The 15,810-nt window shown below is 41.3% G+C and overlaps 1 protein-coding gene across 5 annotated transcripts in view; it reads left to right on the top strand.

Moving 5' to 3' along the window:
- Positions 1–433: 433 nt before the first annotated feature.
- The window catches only part of LOC101910375 (core histone macro-H2A.1), a 47,217-nt gene continuing 31,840 nt past the window's right edge, over positions 434–15,810 (top strand). For all 5 annotated transcript variants that reach the window (XM_055811772.1, XM_055811774.1, XM_055811773.1 and 2 more), the window contains exons 1-2: positions 434–566; positions 9,011–9,211. In XM_055811772.1, coding sequence (XP_055667747.1) covers positions 9,040–9,211 — 172 coding nt within the window. In that variant the 5' untranslated portion in view covers positions 434–566; positions 9,011–9,039. The remainder of the gene's footprint in view (positions 567–9,010; positions 9,212–15,810) is intronic.

The raw sequence follows: 15,810 nt of genomic DNA on the forward strand, positions 1-15,810 counted from the left end.
GCCCTGCCAGATTTAGGAGCGCTGAAGATTTAGGAGCGAGCACTGCCGCACACAATGGCTGGCGAGGAGCGGGCGAGGCGGGCTGGGAGCAGCTGTGGCGGACGCGGTGCCAAGGCCCAGCCCCACGCAGGGGCCGGCGCTTTTCAATAGCCAGGCCGGGCGCCCGCATGGCAGCCAGCTGCCGCGGGGGCCGCAGGGCCTCGCCCCCCGCCTGGGAGAGCCGCGGGGCTGCGCTGGCGGCCGGCGAGGCGGGAGGCCGGCGGGGCGCCGCTGCGGCGAGGCCCCCGGGAGCGCGGGGCCGGGAGCGGGCGGTGGCGGCCGCCGAGGGGAGCGCGGGGAGCCCGCCGGGCCGGCGGCCGCCGTGGGGGGCGAGGGGCGGGGCCACGCGGGGAGGAGGGCGCGCGTGGGGCTGGGGGGGGATGTGACGCTCGGGCGCGCGAGGCATTGTGGGAGTTCGCCGCCAGCCCGTCGAGCCGTTCCCGTTGGCCCCGCGGGCGAGAGCGGAGGCAGCGGCAGCGGGGCCGCCGCCGGCCCACGGGAGACATCTTGCCGCCGGAGGCCGCGCCGTAAGTCGCTGCTGGGGGTCGCCCGCGGGGGGCCGCCCGCCGTGCGGGGAAGGAGGCGGGGGGTGTGTGCTGGGGGGGTTGGCGGGGGGCTGTGCCGCGGCGGGGCGGCAGCCGGCCCGGGGTGCCAGCGGCCCCGCGCCCGCCGGGGTGGGCTGTGAGGGAGGGGGGCACGCGGTCCCCCCGCCCCCGGCCTTCCCTGAGGAGAACCGGGGGCTCGAGGCGCGCCGGGCGGTCTGTCGGCTCTGCCTGTGGTGGCTGCGGCTCGGGCGAAGGCAGGCGATCCGCCCCGCGCCCAGCGAAATGGTGGCGGCGGGGCTGGCGTCTGTGGCAGCCGCAGCCGGGCTGCGCTGCGGGGGCTGGAGGGAGCCCGGCGGCCGCCCCGCGGGCGCTCGCCCCGCACGGGGGCTGCAGGCACGGCCGGGGGTGTCGAGCGGCGGCTCCCCCGCCTCTCTCTGCCTTTGCAGGCACGCAGGGGCTCCCCGGTCCCCTCCTGCCCACCTCGGGTCGTCGGGCGGGGGGAGATAATCGAGAGAAGCTGCGTAAAGCGCAAGTGAAAAGCAGCAGAGCGTGTCTGCAGCGTGTTTCACTTCGGGATGAAGAAACCGTGGCGTAAAAGTTACCTGCCACATGTGAATGACTTAATTAAGACGAATCAAATGACGTTTTTAAAACCGTAAGCAAAAGGTGCCACGAGTGGTAAAAATACGTGTTCGGCTGGAAACGGGGGCCCCTTATTCTTTCCGACCTGTCACTTCTCGTACAGCCTGCAATATGTCTGCCTGCAGGATCTGAGCAACCTACACGGCCTGGCTCTAGGTGTGGGTGTTCCTCATAGGGGACTGCGAGTACTGCAAGACGCAGGTGAATGCAGGTTCCTAAGGCTCAGCGCAAGGGATATCGCAGGAGCATCTGGGTTTAGACCGAAGACTGATATGTCTGCGCATGTAGGAGACAGTAAGGGGAACAAACTCTTTCTGTAACTTAGATACTCCTATAATCCTTTTGTCTCCTCTGTAATCTTTAAAAGTAAGTTGCGGAAGGCCTTGTGAATTTGCACCTGAAGCCAGGAGTTGGAGCCAGATTGTATGCAAGTGGGGTGGTGTAAAACTAAGGTTGCTTCATTTATGTTGATGGAAGGAGACTGTTGAAATACATTTGGACGAGGTTTGTTACTTATCTCTTGACCATACAAATGGACGACCATTTTTCCCCCAGGACTGTGTGTGGCTGTCACTTAGCAACAGGTCTGTAGGGAACTTTGCAACTCCACTGCCTCCCCCCATTCCAAAGAGTAGAAGAAATAAGTGAGCTAAGGAGCAAGTGAGCAATTAATAAAAGCAGAATCCAGAGTCTTGGGTACCACCCAGAGGTAAAAGATTCAAGTGGGAACAAAACAATTACAGTTGCTTTAAAAAATATATTTAAATGCAATTGGGTACAAGACACTTTGTATCCAGTAGTGCCTAGAAAACTGGCCAGTGTGTTTGTTTTTTTGATGGCGGTTGTTTGGGTTATTGTTTGGGGTTTTTGGGTTTTTTTTCAAGCATTCTGAAACAAAGAAACTATATTGATGTTTACTTAGCAATCTTTGCAGGTTGTTTTGCTGTTATGTATCATCTGGATTCCTAAAGAGTAACTTTGTTTCATTGTGTGAAAGGCATACCCTTCAGGTTGCCAGTAAAGCCAGATTTGACAGTGTAGATTAAGCTATAACGCATCTGAAATATAGTAGTAAGACTAGAATTTGGCCTAATGACAGTAATATAGGAAGAGTGCTTAAGCACTGCTGATTTTATACATCAGCATTAGCAAAAAGAGAAGTCCACCACTGCCAAGTGAGTCTTAAAAGAAATCAGCGTGTTTAAATTTGTCTGTAGGAGTTGCTTGGGTCATCAGATAAAATACCAATGTACAGCAACAAGCTTTGATAAAAGATACTCCCTTGATAAGATAGGTGATATCACTCCAGAAGAATGGTCAAAATCTTGTGCTCTCAAAGAAATTCAGAAGTATTTCTGTACAACTCTGTCAGCCAGGATCAAGGCCTGTTGTCTGTTCTGTATAAAAAGTAGTGCCGCCCCAGCAAGGTTATAAAGCAGGAATCTGGAACTGGTGCCACAAGAGGAAAAAAAGATCCTCCAGAGAGAGCCTCCCTTAGGAGAGGGTATATTGACCCAGTGGGCAGTGCAGTGAGTGTTAGGTTTTGTCAGCTCAGTGCTGCCTAGAGGTAAAATCAAAAAAGAAAAATGCAGTGTTTGTTGAAAGAGCGCAGTGCGTGCTTGCTTGCTTGTTGGGGAAAGACACTATAAACATGTAAAGAACTTACAGTTTCTTACCCAGACCCATTCTGAAGAGAGGATGATCAGGATTCATTCTTGATCCTTGCTCCAAAAGGAGTGATGCTAGAATCACACCATTCATGGCCTCCTCAGTGGGTCAAGTTCTTGCACTCCCTTTCCTCAGCAGTAAAGCGTCTATCTTAAATTTCATTCTACATCTGGATTTTTCCTTGGAAGCATCTGTGTGGATCCTTTAGTACACTTTTTGCTTTCTACCAGAAATGTGAAGGGGCAAATATTTTTTTCAAAATGTTCTTCAAAACAGTTTTTCTGAACATTGAATTAATAAATGATCCAGTGATTTAAGGTCCTGGATCACATTTTATGCCTCCTACCTAGTATACAAAAACCTGTAATGAACAAATGGGCTTGATTTCATGCTAGTACTCCCAGCAGTGGTCAGTGAAGACAATTGTATTTACGTTTTCCTGACTACTGGTGGCAGGATGCCCAGCTAAAACTCTTGTCATGCTCCCAGTACTGTTCATAGTGGACGTTTGCACATTAAGGGGATATTTGTTTCAGGGTTTCAGACCCATTGTGGGAGGGAGAGACTTTTGCCAGTTGAATATGATTGTGCAACAGTATTTTGTTTTGCACTCAGATTTTGTGAAAATGTTATTACTCTTTTCCCCATCCTCTATGGTATCACTGTGGGACTTTTAGTGTCATTAATCTTCAACAGAAAGTACACCTATTGGGCAGTCATAGATGAGGAATGTTCTCTCAGTTTTCCAAGTGAACATAAATGTATGTATGGTGCTACCTTCTCAGATGAGAAATTAATATAGTGCTGGAATGGCTGTTTCACAACTGGTTTCACTCCTCTGTTTCAGACCACAAGGAGTTACTGCTTTGATAAAGCACTTAAGCTAAAATTTGAAATCACATCAGATCAAACCATAACTGAGTGATTAGCTCTTCATTTATTACTGTCGTACCTAGAAACCACAGTCACAGACTGAGACACTGTTGTGCTAGGCAAGCATTATTAGAGACCATTTTATACTGACTCTATAAGCAATGCATTTTATAAATATGCCAGACTAGCTTCTGATTAGCCAAGAACGGAGCAAGTTAGTTGTCAAAGCAAATTCAAACGCACCTTTTCAAAAAGAGTTCAGCAAGTGACTATTACTATACTACATAAACAGATTTAAGAGAGAATGGCAGCACTTACATTGTTAATCTTCCAAAACAATGGAAAGAAAATAGCATTGCAGTTAATCTCTTGTGATACAAAAATGAACTTTCCACTTAGTCTTTGTACTGGAAAGAAGAGGAAAAATAACTACTAAATCTTAGTATTTAAACTATTGTAGTAATGGTCTCCTGGATCCCACCACACTTACTGATGCAATGATATAGATGTAAATTTAATCATCTGTTTGCTGACTGCAGTTAATACGCCAGTGTAAGCCCATGATCAGACCAGTCCCTGCCTGACAGCAGTAGCATTCACAGTAATTTAAGTTATTAAGAACCAGTACCTGAAAACTATTAATAGCAGGGGGTTTTCATTACCACTGTTTGTTGAAAGTGTCAAATTGGCTGAGCTAATAAAGTACTGGTATTTGGAAATTAGGTATCACTTTACCAGGATGTGCAGGCTGTGCTTTGACAATTATGTGATGTTAAACCTTTCAGAAAAAGATGCCTATGCTCATTTTAAGAAGATAGCATTTGAAAGCGTGTTTTAGTGGAGTGTCTGTCTTTATAGAGAAAAATATGGCCAACCAGAGTTACTATAGCCAATTTCAAACAGGAAAATGTTACTTATACTGATTTCATCACTACACCTTAATATTATTTTGTTTCTTAGAAAATGTATTTCTGGCTTGCAAAGACATGACAGCAGAGGAGCTTGAATCTTTGCTTTGAGTGAAATTAATCTACCATCAAAATCTCGTTTCTGTGAATTTTGAGATCTTAGAAAGCAGTTTGAGTCTTGCCACAGTCTTTAAGGGATTTTCAAAAGGCTATGAATCGGGTGCTGAATTCTGCAACTAAGGCAATTTGTGTCCAAGCACAGCAGAGCCACTGAAGAATCATACAATGGTTTGGGTTGGAAGGGACCTTCAAGATCACCTAGTTCCAACTCCGCTGCCACGGGCAGGGACACCTGCCACTGGACCAGATTGCTCAAAGCCCAGTCCAACCTGGCCTTGAACGCTTCCAGGAATGGGGCAGCCTCAGTTTCTCTGAATATAGCATTAATCTTGATTTGAAGTCAAAGGTGAACTTGGGTAATTTAACTCCTCAGTGATATCCCCTGATTATCGCAGTGATAATTTTGTGAACTGTCATATATAACCAAAATCATTTTATTGTCAAATCTTTGAAGACTTTGCAATGTATTTGGTAAAGTTGCTCAGTAATTCCCTTGCAAAGGCAGGAGAGGGAAAAGAAAGGAAAGGATTGGTCCACTGACTGTCATTGACTTATTTTTCTTTTTAATTACCCTGCTCAAATCTTGTCTGAACTGTGGCGCATGTGATAAGGTTCCCTTTGGTTGCCTCCCTCATCTGCTGGCTAGCAGTGACTCAGCAAACAGCTCTGGTTCATTAATGTTGGCAGCATTCCAGAGTATCTGGTGTTAGAAAGATAAACTGAGAACATGTAAAGCATGCAGTTTTCTTTAGTTTTTGATTTGTCGCTATCTTTGCATTTAACTTCAATACATGTTTTTGTAGCTGTTGCAAGTGAAATCTCTTCTCTTTCCCTTCTCTTGTGCTGTGGAGAACTAGAAGTAGAGAAGAGACTTCAGGAGCTCATTGGGCCATCCCTTAGCTCAAAGGCAGGACAAACAGGTTCTGCAGAGTAATGATCCTGAATCCATAATTAAGCCTGAAAAAGATCTTCCATGCCAGGCTCTCTTTACCCCTTCCAGATTACATGGTTGGCACAACTAAAAGTGGTACTTGAAACTTAATTGGAATTTCCCTCCCTCCACCCTCAACATCTAAAGATACTGTGATTCGCTACGTGTTGTAGGAACGGGATCCTCGAGACAAGAAGCTCTGAAACTCATCTTTATTGCATTTCACTCTTAGTACTACAAGTTCCAGAAGTTCTTGCTTTTTTTTCCAATATGCAAGCCCCCTCACCTTTCTGGTTCAGGCAAAATTTGTCCTCACAAATAAACTTACAGCTAGAAAGCTTGTTAACGTACAATATGAGAGGATCAGGTTAATTGTTGAGATAGGCTCAGGGTTATCCTAAATATTGAGAGAAGTGTCACCAGGAGTATAAAATAAAGGGGGAAATTAACCTCTAGAATTTGCAGAAGTGATAAAATAAGCCTATTATGAAAGAAAAAAAGACACCATATTATTTATGTGTAGGTGTTAGATAGCCACAGATGGCAGGAGACTGGAAGGTAGAAGTAGAAATGGCATGTTAAAGGGAAGAACATCTTCTGAACACTGGATGAAAGAGGTTGGAAACTAACAGCAAAATGTTTTGCTCAAGGGTGTTATAAGGGAGGTTGGTTTAGCGTGACCAATGACAATTGAAAGTACATTAACAACAAACTTAGCATTGCTATGGATAAATGATATGTATCTAGACAGTGATATACAGTACCCATTTGTTTCAATATATGAAGGAACCACTTCCCTTCTGGATGAATAGTCATTTTCTTGGAACTAAAAATGAAAGGGGAGTGCTCTTTCATTTTCTGTTACCAGTTACAGCATGGTCATCCATGTGTGTCTTCCATTTGGATTTTTAGATTGGGTGAGCTGTATTTATTCCAGCTCCTTCAAAGCCTCTTTGGCAGTAATTCTCTATTGCTGCATACTTTACTCATACTTTGGTCCAAATGTTACAGCAACTGATGGCTAGATGACACTCTCCCAAAGAAAAAAGCAATACTTCAGGAAGTAAAGATTTCCATATTCTCTTCCAGCTATTCTGACACTCCCATAAACTCGTAAGCTAAATGGTTAATAGAAATTCACTGCTGAAGTCTTGCAGGTTTTCACTAGAAAAAATAAGTTTTTCGTCGTTCACCTATCGGTTACAAACCAAAGGAATTATGAGGATAGCTAGAAACATGGGTATTTCTCATGCCCACTTTCTCTGGTGTTTGATTCAGTGAACTTCTTGACATTTGTGGGATTAAACATCTGTAGTATTGAGGAAAATGGATTATGAAAATAATTTTTGGCAGAAGGTCCATAGCCAACTCAAAGCCACACCCAGCCTTCCTGCTAACAAAGACAGAGCTAACTAGATGAGAAATGCAATTAAATGGAAGGTTTTTGAAAACACTTGTGAGCTCAAGTTAGGCAGTTTCTCAAGGCAAGAAATTGGCTTTTGTTCTCCTCTTTGCAGAATAATAGTTGTTACAGAGCTGAATTCACAGCAGAGGAAAGGAGAAGCAGCCCTTTTGATGGCTTCCCCCTTCCAAAGCTTCCTGTCTGGTTTTTGACATAAGTTTCATACATGTGGTGTGACTTTCATCTGAGCTACTAAAATGGGATTATTTTGTTTACCTTTAACAAGCAATAAGCCCATCGCATTTATTTTACTTAATGTGCTATGCAAGTATAGGCTCTTTGAATGGAGTGTGGAAGTGGAAAGAAAAATGATTTATTTACTTATTTATTATGTGTCTTTAGTTATCCTGAGTGGTCTTAATTTGATAGGTAGTCTGAATCTCAGTGACTCATTGAGATTTAAAAGACTGCAAGACATGTCAGCACAGAACAGAAGTTGCAAAACTTAGAAGTGGGGTTAGTGAACCTGTCTTGCTTAACTGTGAGCTCGCTCAATTGTAGTGGATTCAGAAGTATGGCAAATATAGTTAAGTTCATAAGGACAAGGACAGAATTCAGAATAAATGAGAGAAAAACAAGAAAGGAAGCAAAGAAATGGTGTAATGGGAAAGCAAGTTTAAAGGGGTTTCATTGTGGAGTACATAAATACCAGGAAAATTGCATTTGTACTAGGGTTTTTGCAGTGAGGAAAGAACGAGGATGCACAGAAGTGTATGTATCACTGATGCATACCGCTGCTTTCCCTAGAGTTCAGATGTGTGGGAGGGAGGGAGGGGGAGATGGGGACCATCTCCTTTCCTCTGAGTTAATTTCAAAACCCAGTGTATTGCTTAAACCTTCAAAGATACCTTGAGATCCTGTAAACCCTCCACCTCTTTGGATTTGTCAGCTTCTATTTACAGCCTCAGCAGAAATCAAAGAGAGAAAAAAATATGTTTGACAGCTGCATCAGCAGTAGGTTTCTTCACCGAGATAAACTGAGATACAGTTGTTAGATATCTGTCGGGTGATTAGACCACGTTATGTTAAGGAAAGGTGGCAGATGAAGTTCATCAAATTCCTAGAGGGCATGTTGAATCAGTGCAGTCTTTAATGAGGAGATAGCTGGTTTCCGGTAGGTTCAAATCTCAAGGGGTTCACTTCAGATATTTCTAAAAATAGAAGAAAATACAGGACATGTATTTTGCTATGCATAGGCCTTTGTCTTGGAAATTCACACATGCTTGAAAATACAGCTTTTTGAGGAAGGTGAATATACTTTACGAAAGCTTTACTGGATACAGGTTTTCCTAGTTAGGAACGTAGTTATTCATGAGCAAAACGGTCCTACCACAAATGTTAAAATGCCCAGTCAAGAGTTTTTCCCAGAGAGCGGAGGGTTGTGTCAGTCTCCTTGCAGAAAGCATCCTCTGCTTCAGTGCAGCAGATCTGTTTTACATTAGGTAGTTACCAGTCTTTGCTCCAGTAATTGTACTGGGTTTAATCTGTTAGGAATTTCAGAAAAGTAATTCCAAAGCAGATCTATACGAATTAATTTATCTGGCTTTATTATTTACTATGTTTATGATTGTTGGCATATATTTACTGTATAAAATTATGCCAAGATGACAATGGCAAGTAAACATTCTGTGAAAAATCATTTTAGGTTCTTGTTGTGTATACTCTGAAAAGGCAACTTGTCTGTGTGTTTTAGGCACCCTGATGCATTGCCTGTGCCAAAATACTGATTTGTCTTGAAATGAAGTATATGGGTATTACAGCATCAGTCCTTACTGATAACCTTTTTTTCTTTTTTTTTTTTTTTTTTTCTTCCCCTCTGTAGAGGGCTATTCCAGACCCAATACAGACAAAATGTCCAGCAGGGGTGGAAAGAAGAAGTCAACCAAGACTTCCCGCTCTGCAAAGGCTGGGGTCATATTCCCTGTTGGAAGAATGCTACGTTACATTAAGAAAGGCCACCCGAAGTACAGAATTGGTGTTGGTGCTCCAGTGTACATGGCTGCTGTACTGGAATATCTGACTGGTAGGTTTTGCTGAACAATGTGAAATAATACAAACTGAATTTGCACAGAAAAACCCAAAAAAGATCCTCTGATTTATAGATGACTAAAAAAAGTTATAGCTGAAGTAAGCTTAGATCACACATCTAAGCCAAAATGAAGGTACGCCCACCGCTGCCTTGGAACTTTGATGGCTTTTGTGCGCTCCAGCGCTGGATTTGCTTTGACCGCTTGTAAACGCTCTTCTTCCCCATAGGCAGTCAGAAGGATTCCTGCTAACATCAATGCACATGGACTGGGCCTATGGTGTTGCAGTCCTTCCTGCTCCAATTTTGTGCCTGGTGGCTTTGTTTGGGTTGTAATTGTCTGTTAAGCATATACATTCCTTTTAAAATGGAGAGCTGCTCAGTGTTTACACTGGGCTGAGATTGCTTACAGCATTGTTTAAACATTTTTGTTCAATTTACAGATTATTTTTGAGACTACATATGCTGTTTGCAATTTGTTTGGTTGAGTCTGTATAAATGCACACTGTGTTCATCTGCCCTGGATCAGCATAGCTTATTTGCTTACATTTGTAGTCCTTTCGCATCACATCAGAATAAGAACACCTTAAATAATTATCTCATCCTCACAGTACCTTCTTGGAGGATGAAAGTGTTATTTTTCCTCCATTTAGAAAGAAGCTTCAAAGGAAGAAAATGCTTTGCCCAAAGACATACACAAGTAGGCATGCAAGTAAAGATCTTTACATAGAAGTTCTCAAATGAGACTCAAAACGTTGCAAGTTTACCCCACAAACATTACAAAAGTAGCCTTCTAACAGAATATTAACCCCAACTATAATATCAACATATGAGCTTTTCACAATATTGGTTTGCTTAAAACAAAATACACTTTAAAAAATGGATAAGAATAAACCACCAATTTAATCACATCATGAAGCCAGACTGACTTATAAGCATATACCTATAGGCTAGAGGTCTAGCAAAAATCACAAGTGCTAGATGGATTAGCGTTTGGGGACAAATTCTATTAGCATGAGTAAGGAAAAGCCTGAATTAATCTCATTTCTCATAGCAGTGTTTCTTTGTACAGTGCATCTGCTTATGTCAATGTTCTGGTTGCAGCAGGTTCATGTGTTTCAAGGGACAGTAGTCTTTAAGCTATAATGGTGTGCTCAGCCTCTGAGGAAGAGATACAATTCATTCTTTCTTTGAATTAAGCACTAAGTAGCAAAGCCTGTGGTTTAACTTTGCTGGGAGTATTTAAAACCGAAGTGACCTGACTCTTAAGACAATTTTAGATACACCTTATAATGATATTGAAGAACAGAAATAGGCTGATATTTTTTTTTCTGCAAAGTTTCTTCTTCTCGTAAAGACGAAGACTGGTAACATTCGAAAATAATTAATAGTGTGCTTATTTTTAAGGTATTCATATTAAATTATTGAATTTTCTCAGCCTTCAAATATCCTTTTTTTTTTTCTTCACTTGTTCATGTTCATAGTTTTCTTTATTTGGGCCTTTTCTTTAAAAGAATGCTTTTAAACTTCATAGATGGCCTTAAAAAATTAACATTTCCTTCAGCCAGGTTCCTGCTTACAGCAATAACAACTCAAATAAAATGCTTCTTAGGGTGAAGGGTGCTTTGAATGCTGCCCTTTTAAAGAAACAGAACAATACAGGTGAGCTTAAGGCACTGCTAATGAGCAGCACATGTTATTGGTTAACTGTTTGATTTAAAGTGTTTACTGAGGCAGTGATGGTTAAGGCAGCTAAGAATAGGCTGGGGAAATAAAGGTGTTTCTTTAACTGCTGTGCATCCTGGGAAACTGTCTGAGGAGGTTAACAACAAAAAAAAGCTAAAAACCCCAAAGTTGCACATGTGGCTTCTTTAGGGGAAAAAAAAAAAGGAGGGGGGAAGGAGAGCTAAGGGCAAAAGTACCTTACTTTTCTCTCCCTTTAAATGTTTTTAAGCTGGTGTGAGAATTTTTTTTTCTTCTTTCTCCTCTGAAAGCAAAGTAGATAGTCCTAGTGTCCTGTATCTCAGAGTTTTGTTACATTCTTACACATAGATACATCTCAAAAGCCTAGATACTCTTTTCTTTCCTTACGGAGTTAGTAACAGTTATATATTTTATGACTGTTTCAGTCTGGTGGGGTTTTTTTCCCCCTTTTCTTTCTGTAAGTGTTTCACACTTTATATAGTGTAATTTTTCAGCCTTTAATGCTCAGTATGTTTTCTGAACTTCAGGTCATTCATCTTTTTCAGTATAATACAGAAACATTCCCTTGAAATGGGGTGCTTGGAGATTTTTGGTTTGTGTTCTTTTTACCTCTTGGCAGTTACTGCTTCACAAAACCAGAGAAATCCTGACTTCTCTCCAGGAGAGTTTTTAAAGATGCTCATGTCAGCACATGATCTGAGACTAAATCAAAGCATTTCAAAATAAAAGCAGGAACGTGACATAATAGGAAGGAGACCATGGGAAGTGGCATGCTAATAAATTGGCTAAATCAAAAAAGCAATCCTGTGCATCCAGGAAGGAGTGGAGAAGCACAGAATATCAAAAGCAGTTGTAGGAAAGAACTTCAGAAAAGACTGGGGGGGAGGGGGGGGGGGGGGGAAGTGACAGAGACGTGACCTAATAGAACCTACTAAGGTTTGAAAATTAGTTCATGTGTGTGCAGAATATGGCACTGACTTTAATCCTTTAGAAGATGAAGTGCTAAATTTTGCTGGCCTTTGCTAAAGTTTACCTCTGATGTAAATCTGAAAATTAGCTCGTAATATGTTCAGATCTGGGGTTTTGGTTTGGTTCAATTTGATATTTGAACTTCCAATGTTTCCAGCTGTTCAGAACTGGAGTTCTGTTCTGGATCCATCTGTAGTTATGACTTTATCCATTTTGTACTTTGAAGGTAACCTTTGAAGCTGTTACCATGTATGTACAGCTACTCATCAGAAAGTAAAAATACACGTTCTGTAATTTCTTGTAGTCTATGGGCCCATTTGTAATTTAAGCCCTTCTTCATTCTGCCCGACAAAGTGCTTTTTCAAACTACATTTATTTGTATTAGCATGTTTATACACGGCACAGCTCCACTAGCAAGGACATGCACTGTTTTAGCACACAGGAGTTAGTCTGGCTGCTTCAGTTGCTGAGAACTAAAAACTGCATCTTTTTGGGTTGCTTTTCAGTCTCTTGTCTTCTGACAGCTTCTTGTACAGGGACTGGCTGGCGTGCATCTTCCCTGTGTTGTCTGTTATAGTAACTTTAAAAATAATAATAAAACTGCTATATTATTAGATGTACCGTTTGTCTTCTGGTCTTCAGCTAATGAAGTGTTTTTCCTTATCTTACATTTCAATATACTTGGCACATAAACAGGTTGCACAGTGAGTATTCTTCTGTTACCTGTTCACTAAAGGTTCTTGTTATCTACAAGTAATGCTACAAAAGAACTCACTAGCACACCCAGTGTATGCAGTTCGGTTTCTTAAGCATACTACCTTCTTATTCTTTTCTGGTTTTCATCTAAGGAAATAGTATGTAATGTCCACTGTAAATAGGATGTAAGTTCATGGGTGAGTGTGCAGAAAGTACCTTTGAGTTTTACCAATACTGAAGCAAGTGTATATACTTCTTTCTCTGCTCTGGAGGAATAGTATGGATGCTGAAGAACCATAATGCATGGTTCTTCTTTCTTTTCTGCCCTTGCAGTAGCAGTTCATGCAGTGCTGTCTGTCTTGCAGGGAACAGTCAGAATATTTGATTAACTTCTGCTTATGCCACAGAATTAATTTTAAGCATTATCAACAGCTTTAAGTTGACAAGAAGTTCAGTGTTAGTAATTCCTTTTGTCATCTTTCCTTTTTGTGGCACTTGTTTTACAATGGTTTATTGCCTATTTATCTTCCCTAACGTGTACTTCATAAAACTGCAATCCACTGCAAAGTAGTGTATCATTATCCATTTCTGTAAAAAATAAAATACTAGGTTAGTCAAGAGGATGGCCACTGTCTTCATCTGGGGCATTGCAGCCACTCAGGTGAAGTTGTATGGTTTGTATTTGTCAGAACTGGTCCAGCCATACATGTGATCAGATATATTCCCTTAAGATGTGTATAGCTTGCACAGTTACAATATAGTCCAAACTTTCTTACTAGCTGAAAAAGATTCCTTTGCCCTTAAAAAATAGAGATCTCTTGAGCATATTTAAAGGCAGCAAGAACTAGGCCTGCAAGTGATTTCTGTTCCCCCTGCCCCCCATCGTTTTCTCTATGCTGTAAATAATTTTCAATTGCCAAAATGTCATAGCAAATGAGGAGAAGGAGAAGTTTATAAAACAGCAGGAGAACAGGAATACAGAAGAAATGAGACTTTGATTTATATTTGTTCTGTACATACTGAAGTAAGGTAGGAGAAAATGTTAAATGTCTGTTTTCTCCATTAGATTTTTATTTCTCAACTGGATTTTTATTGCCCATTGTGTACTGTTGATCGTGTATTTTGTTAAAATGTAAAATGAGCACCTTTTGAATCCCAGGGTTAGAATGGCTTCTGAGGCATTCTGGTGCTTACCTGAGTTTTTGTTTTCAGGCTTTCTGATGTCACCAGAATCCCTTAATGGAGGTTCATGTGCTGGAGCTCAGTTCGTTGCATTTTCATCTTGATTAATTTTCGATGTGGAAAACTTTCTTAAGCCAGCTGCTGATTGGCTGCAAATTGAAAGTCCTTCCTGAATGCAGTAAGTTTAACTGCTCACTTCAGATGCTCACTTTCCGATGTGCAAGCTGATCAACTTGAACTGCTGTTCACCTCTTGTGTTCTGCTTGCTGCTGAAAATTTTTACAGGGTCACAGAGGAAAACAATGATTTGCCCTGTTTGTCAAAGTAGATGTACTGCTGAACTTCTGCTTGGAAGCAGAGGGGAGCTCAGAGGTCCACAGTAAAAAAGCATTAGGTTAAAAGCAGATTCAAGTTCCAGGCGTTCGGAGGCTACCATAAATAACAGTCCTTAGGGAGTAATGAAATTTAAGAACAAAATTAATTGATAGTATCTCTTTGATACTGTTGAAATGTGCATTCGCTACCAAGATACATTTCTTCTATTTAAACAGACAGCTTTAGAAACACTAATCCCTATTATGGTGTTGTGCCACAAATTGTGTCCCAAAAGAGGTTTAAAATAAATTAGCATCTTGTAGAACCTGTGCCTTACTTGAGCAAGCATGAACCTACCTCTTCAGATCCAGTGTGGTTTTAGTATGGATTAATGTTGGACCTAAAATACAGCACGGTTGTTTATGGCAATAGTCTCACAAGCAGAGACCTTTTGAACATGTCAGCATAGCAAAGCTCCTTTGTAACATTTCTCTTTTACGTGAGACTTGTGTCACGCTCTGAAGAGAAGTGATTGTCACAATGTAGAATCATTATGCTTGTGAGAAGTGTCTCTTTAGGTATAAAACTTTGCATTGTTACTAACTGAGTGACCAACTTTCTGAACTTACAAATGTATGAATCGGTCTGCTTCAAATATATATAACTGAAGAGATTTCATGACTGATAAGCCCTTCCTTGGCCCCAACAATTGCAAACACTTCGGTGTGTGCCTATTTTACTTTGTAGTCCCATAAACTTCAGTGGGTCTCTTGAGTTACAAAAGCTAAGTTGATACAAAATTACTTACCTGGTTATGGTTCTAATGTATTCTCCAAGCTACAGAGATCAGGTTTGATGAAAAACAATAAACGCCAAAGCATTTTCTCTTGATAAAAGCCCTAACGGTGCATACTGGTATGTCAACATAGGCATTTCAGAGGGGTAAATGTGCATCAGAATTTGCATTGTGACGTGTCTCGTATTGCGATAACGCAAAAAATGCTGGGCTGGGTTGGTTTGTTTTTTACATCACGTCACTGAATTATTTTCTCCCTTGAAAATATTAAATTTTAGTTATATTTTAATATCCTTAGATCTAGAACTAAATACTTTTTATTCTGGTAACAGGCATTAGATCTATTTATTTGGCTAAGTTGCAACAAAGTAATGGCTTCTACTATAAATTGCTGCTCAATTTAATATTGGTATCACCCTTTGTTTTGAAGAATGGAGTTTAAGTGTAAAACAAAAATTTGGCTGATTTTGCCACACTTTTTTTCTACCCTTATCTTTGTCTTAGCTTGTGTCTCTTCTTGAGAAGAACAAAAGAACCTAGAAAGCTTAAGCCTTTTCTTCTTTGGCCCTTTATTCTTGGGACTGATAGTTGTAGCACAAATTGGTAAAAAGCTGGAAGATATCCTACGTTTCTAGAGTCACATGCAGTTTCTTTCCTCAGATTGTCTCAGACTTTAGAAGTTCTTACATCAAGTATTGTAAGCATGACTCTTCCCCTTTTCTTTTCTCTGTAAGGATTATTTAAGAATGCCTCAGTTCAGATCATGCTATATGTTTGGTCTTCAGTCTTTTTTCCACAGTACATTTATCCATGAATTTTTTTTTAGGGATGAAAATCCATGTCCATTCTTAGGAGCAGTTGGATGAAATACTCCGTTCTCAATATAAAACCTCATTGGGGAAAAATAAACGTAGGGAGTATACAGTAAACAGTG

Source organism: Falco peregrinus, chromosome 8, assembly GCF_023634155.1.
Source record: "Falco peregrinus isolate bFalPer1 chromosome 8, bFalPer1.pri, whole genome shotgun sequence".
NCBI lineage: Eukaryota > Metazoa > Chordata > Aves > Falconiformes > Falconidae > Falco > Falco peregrinus.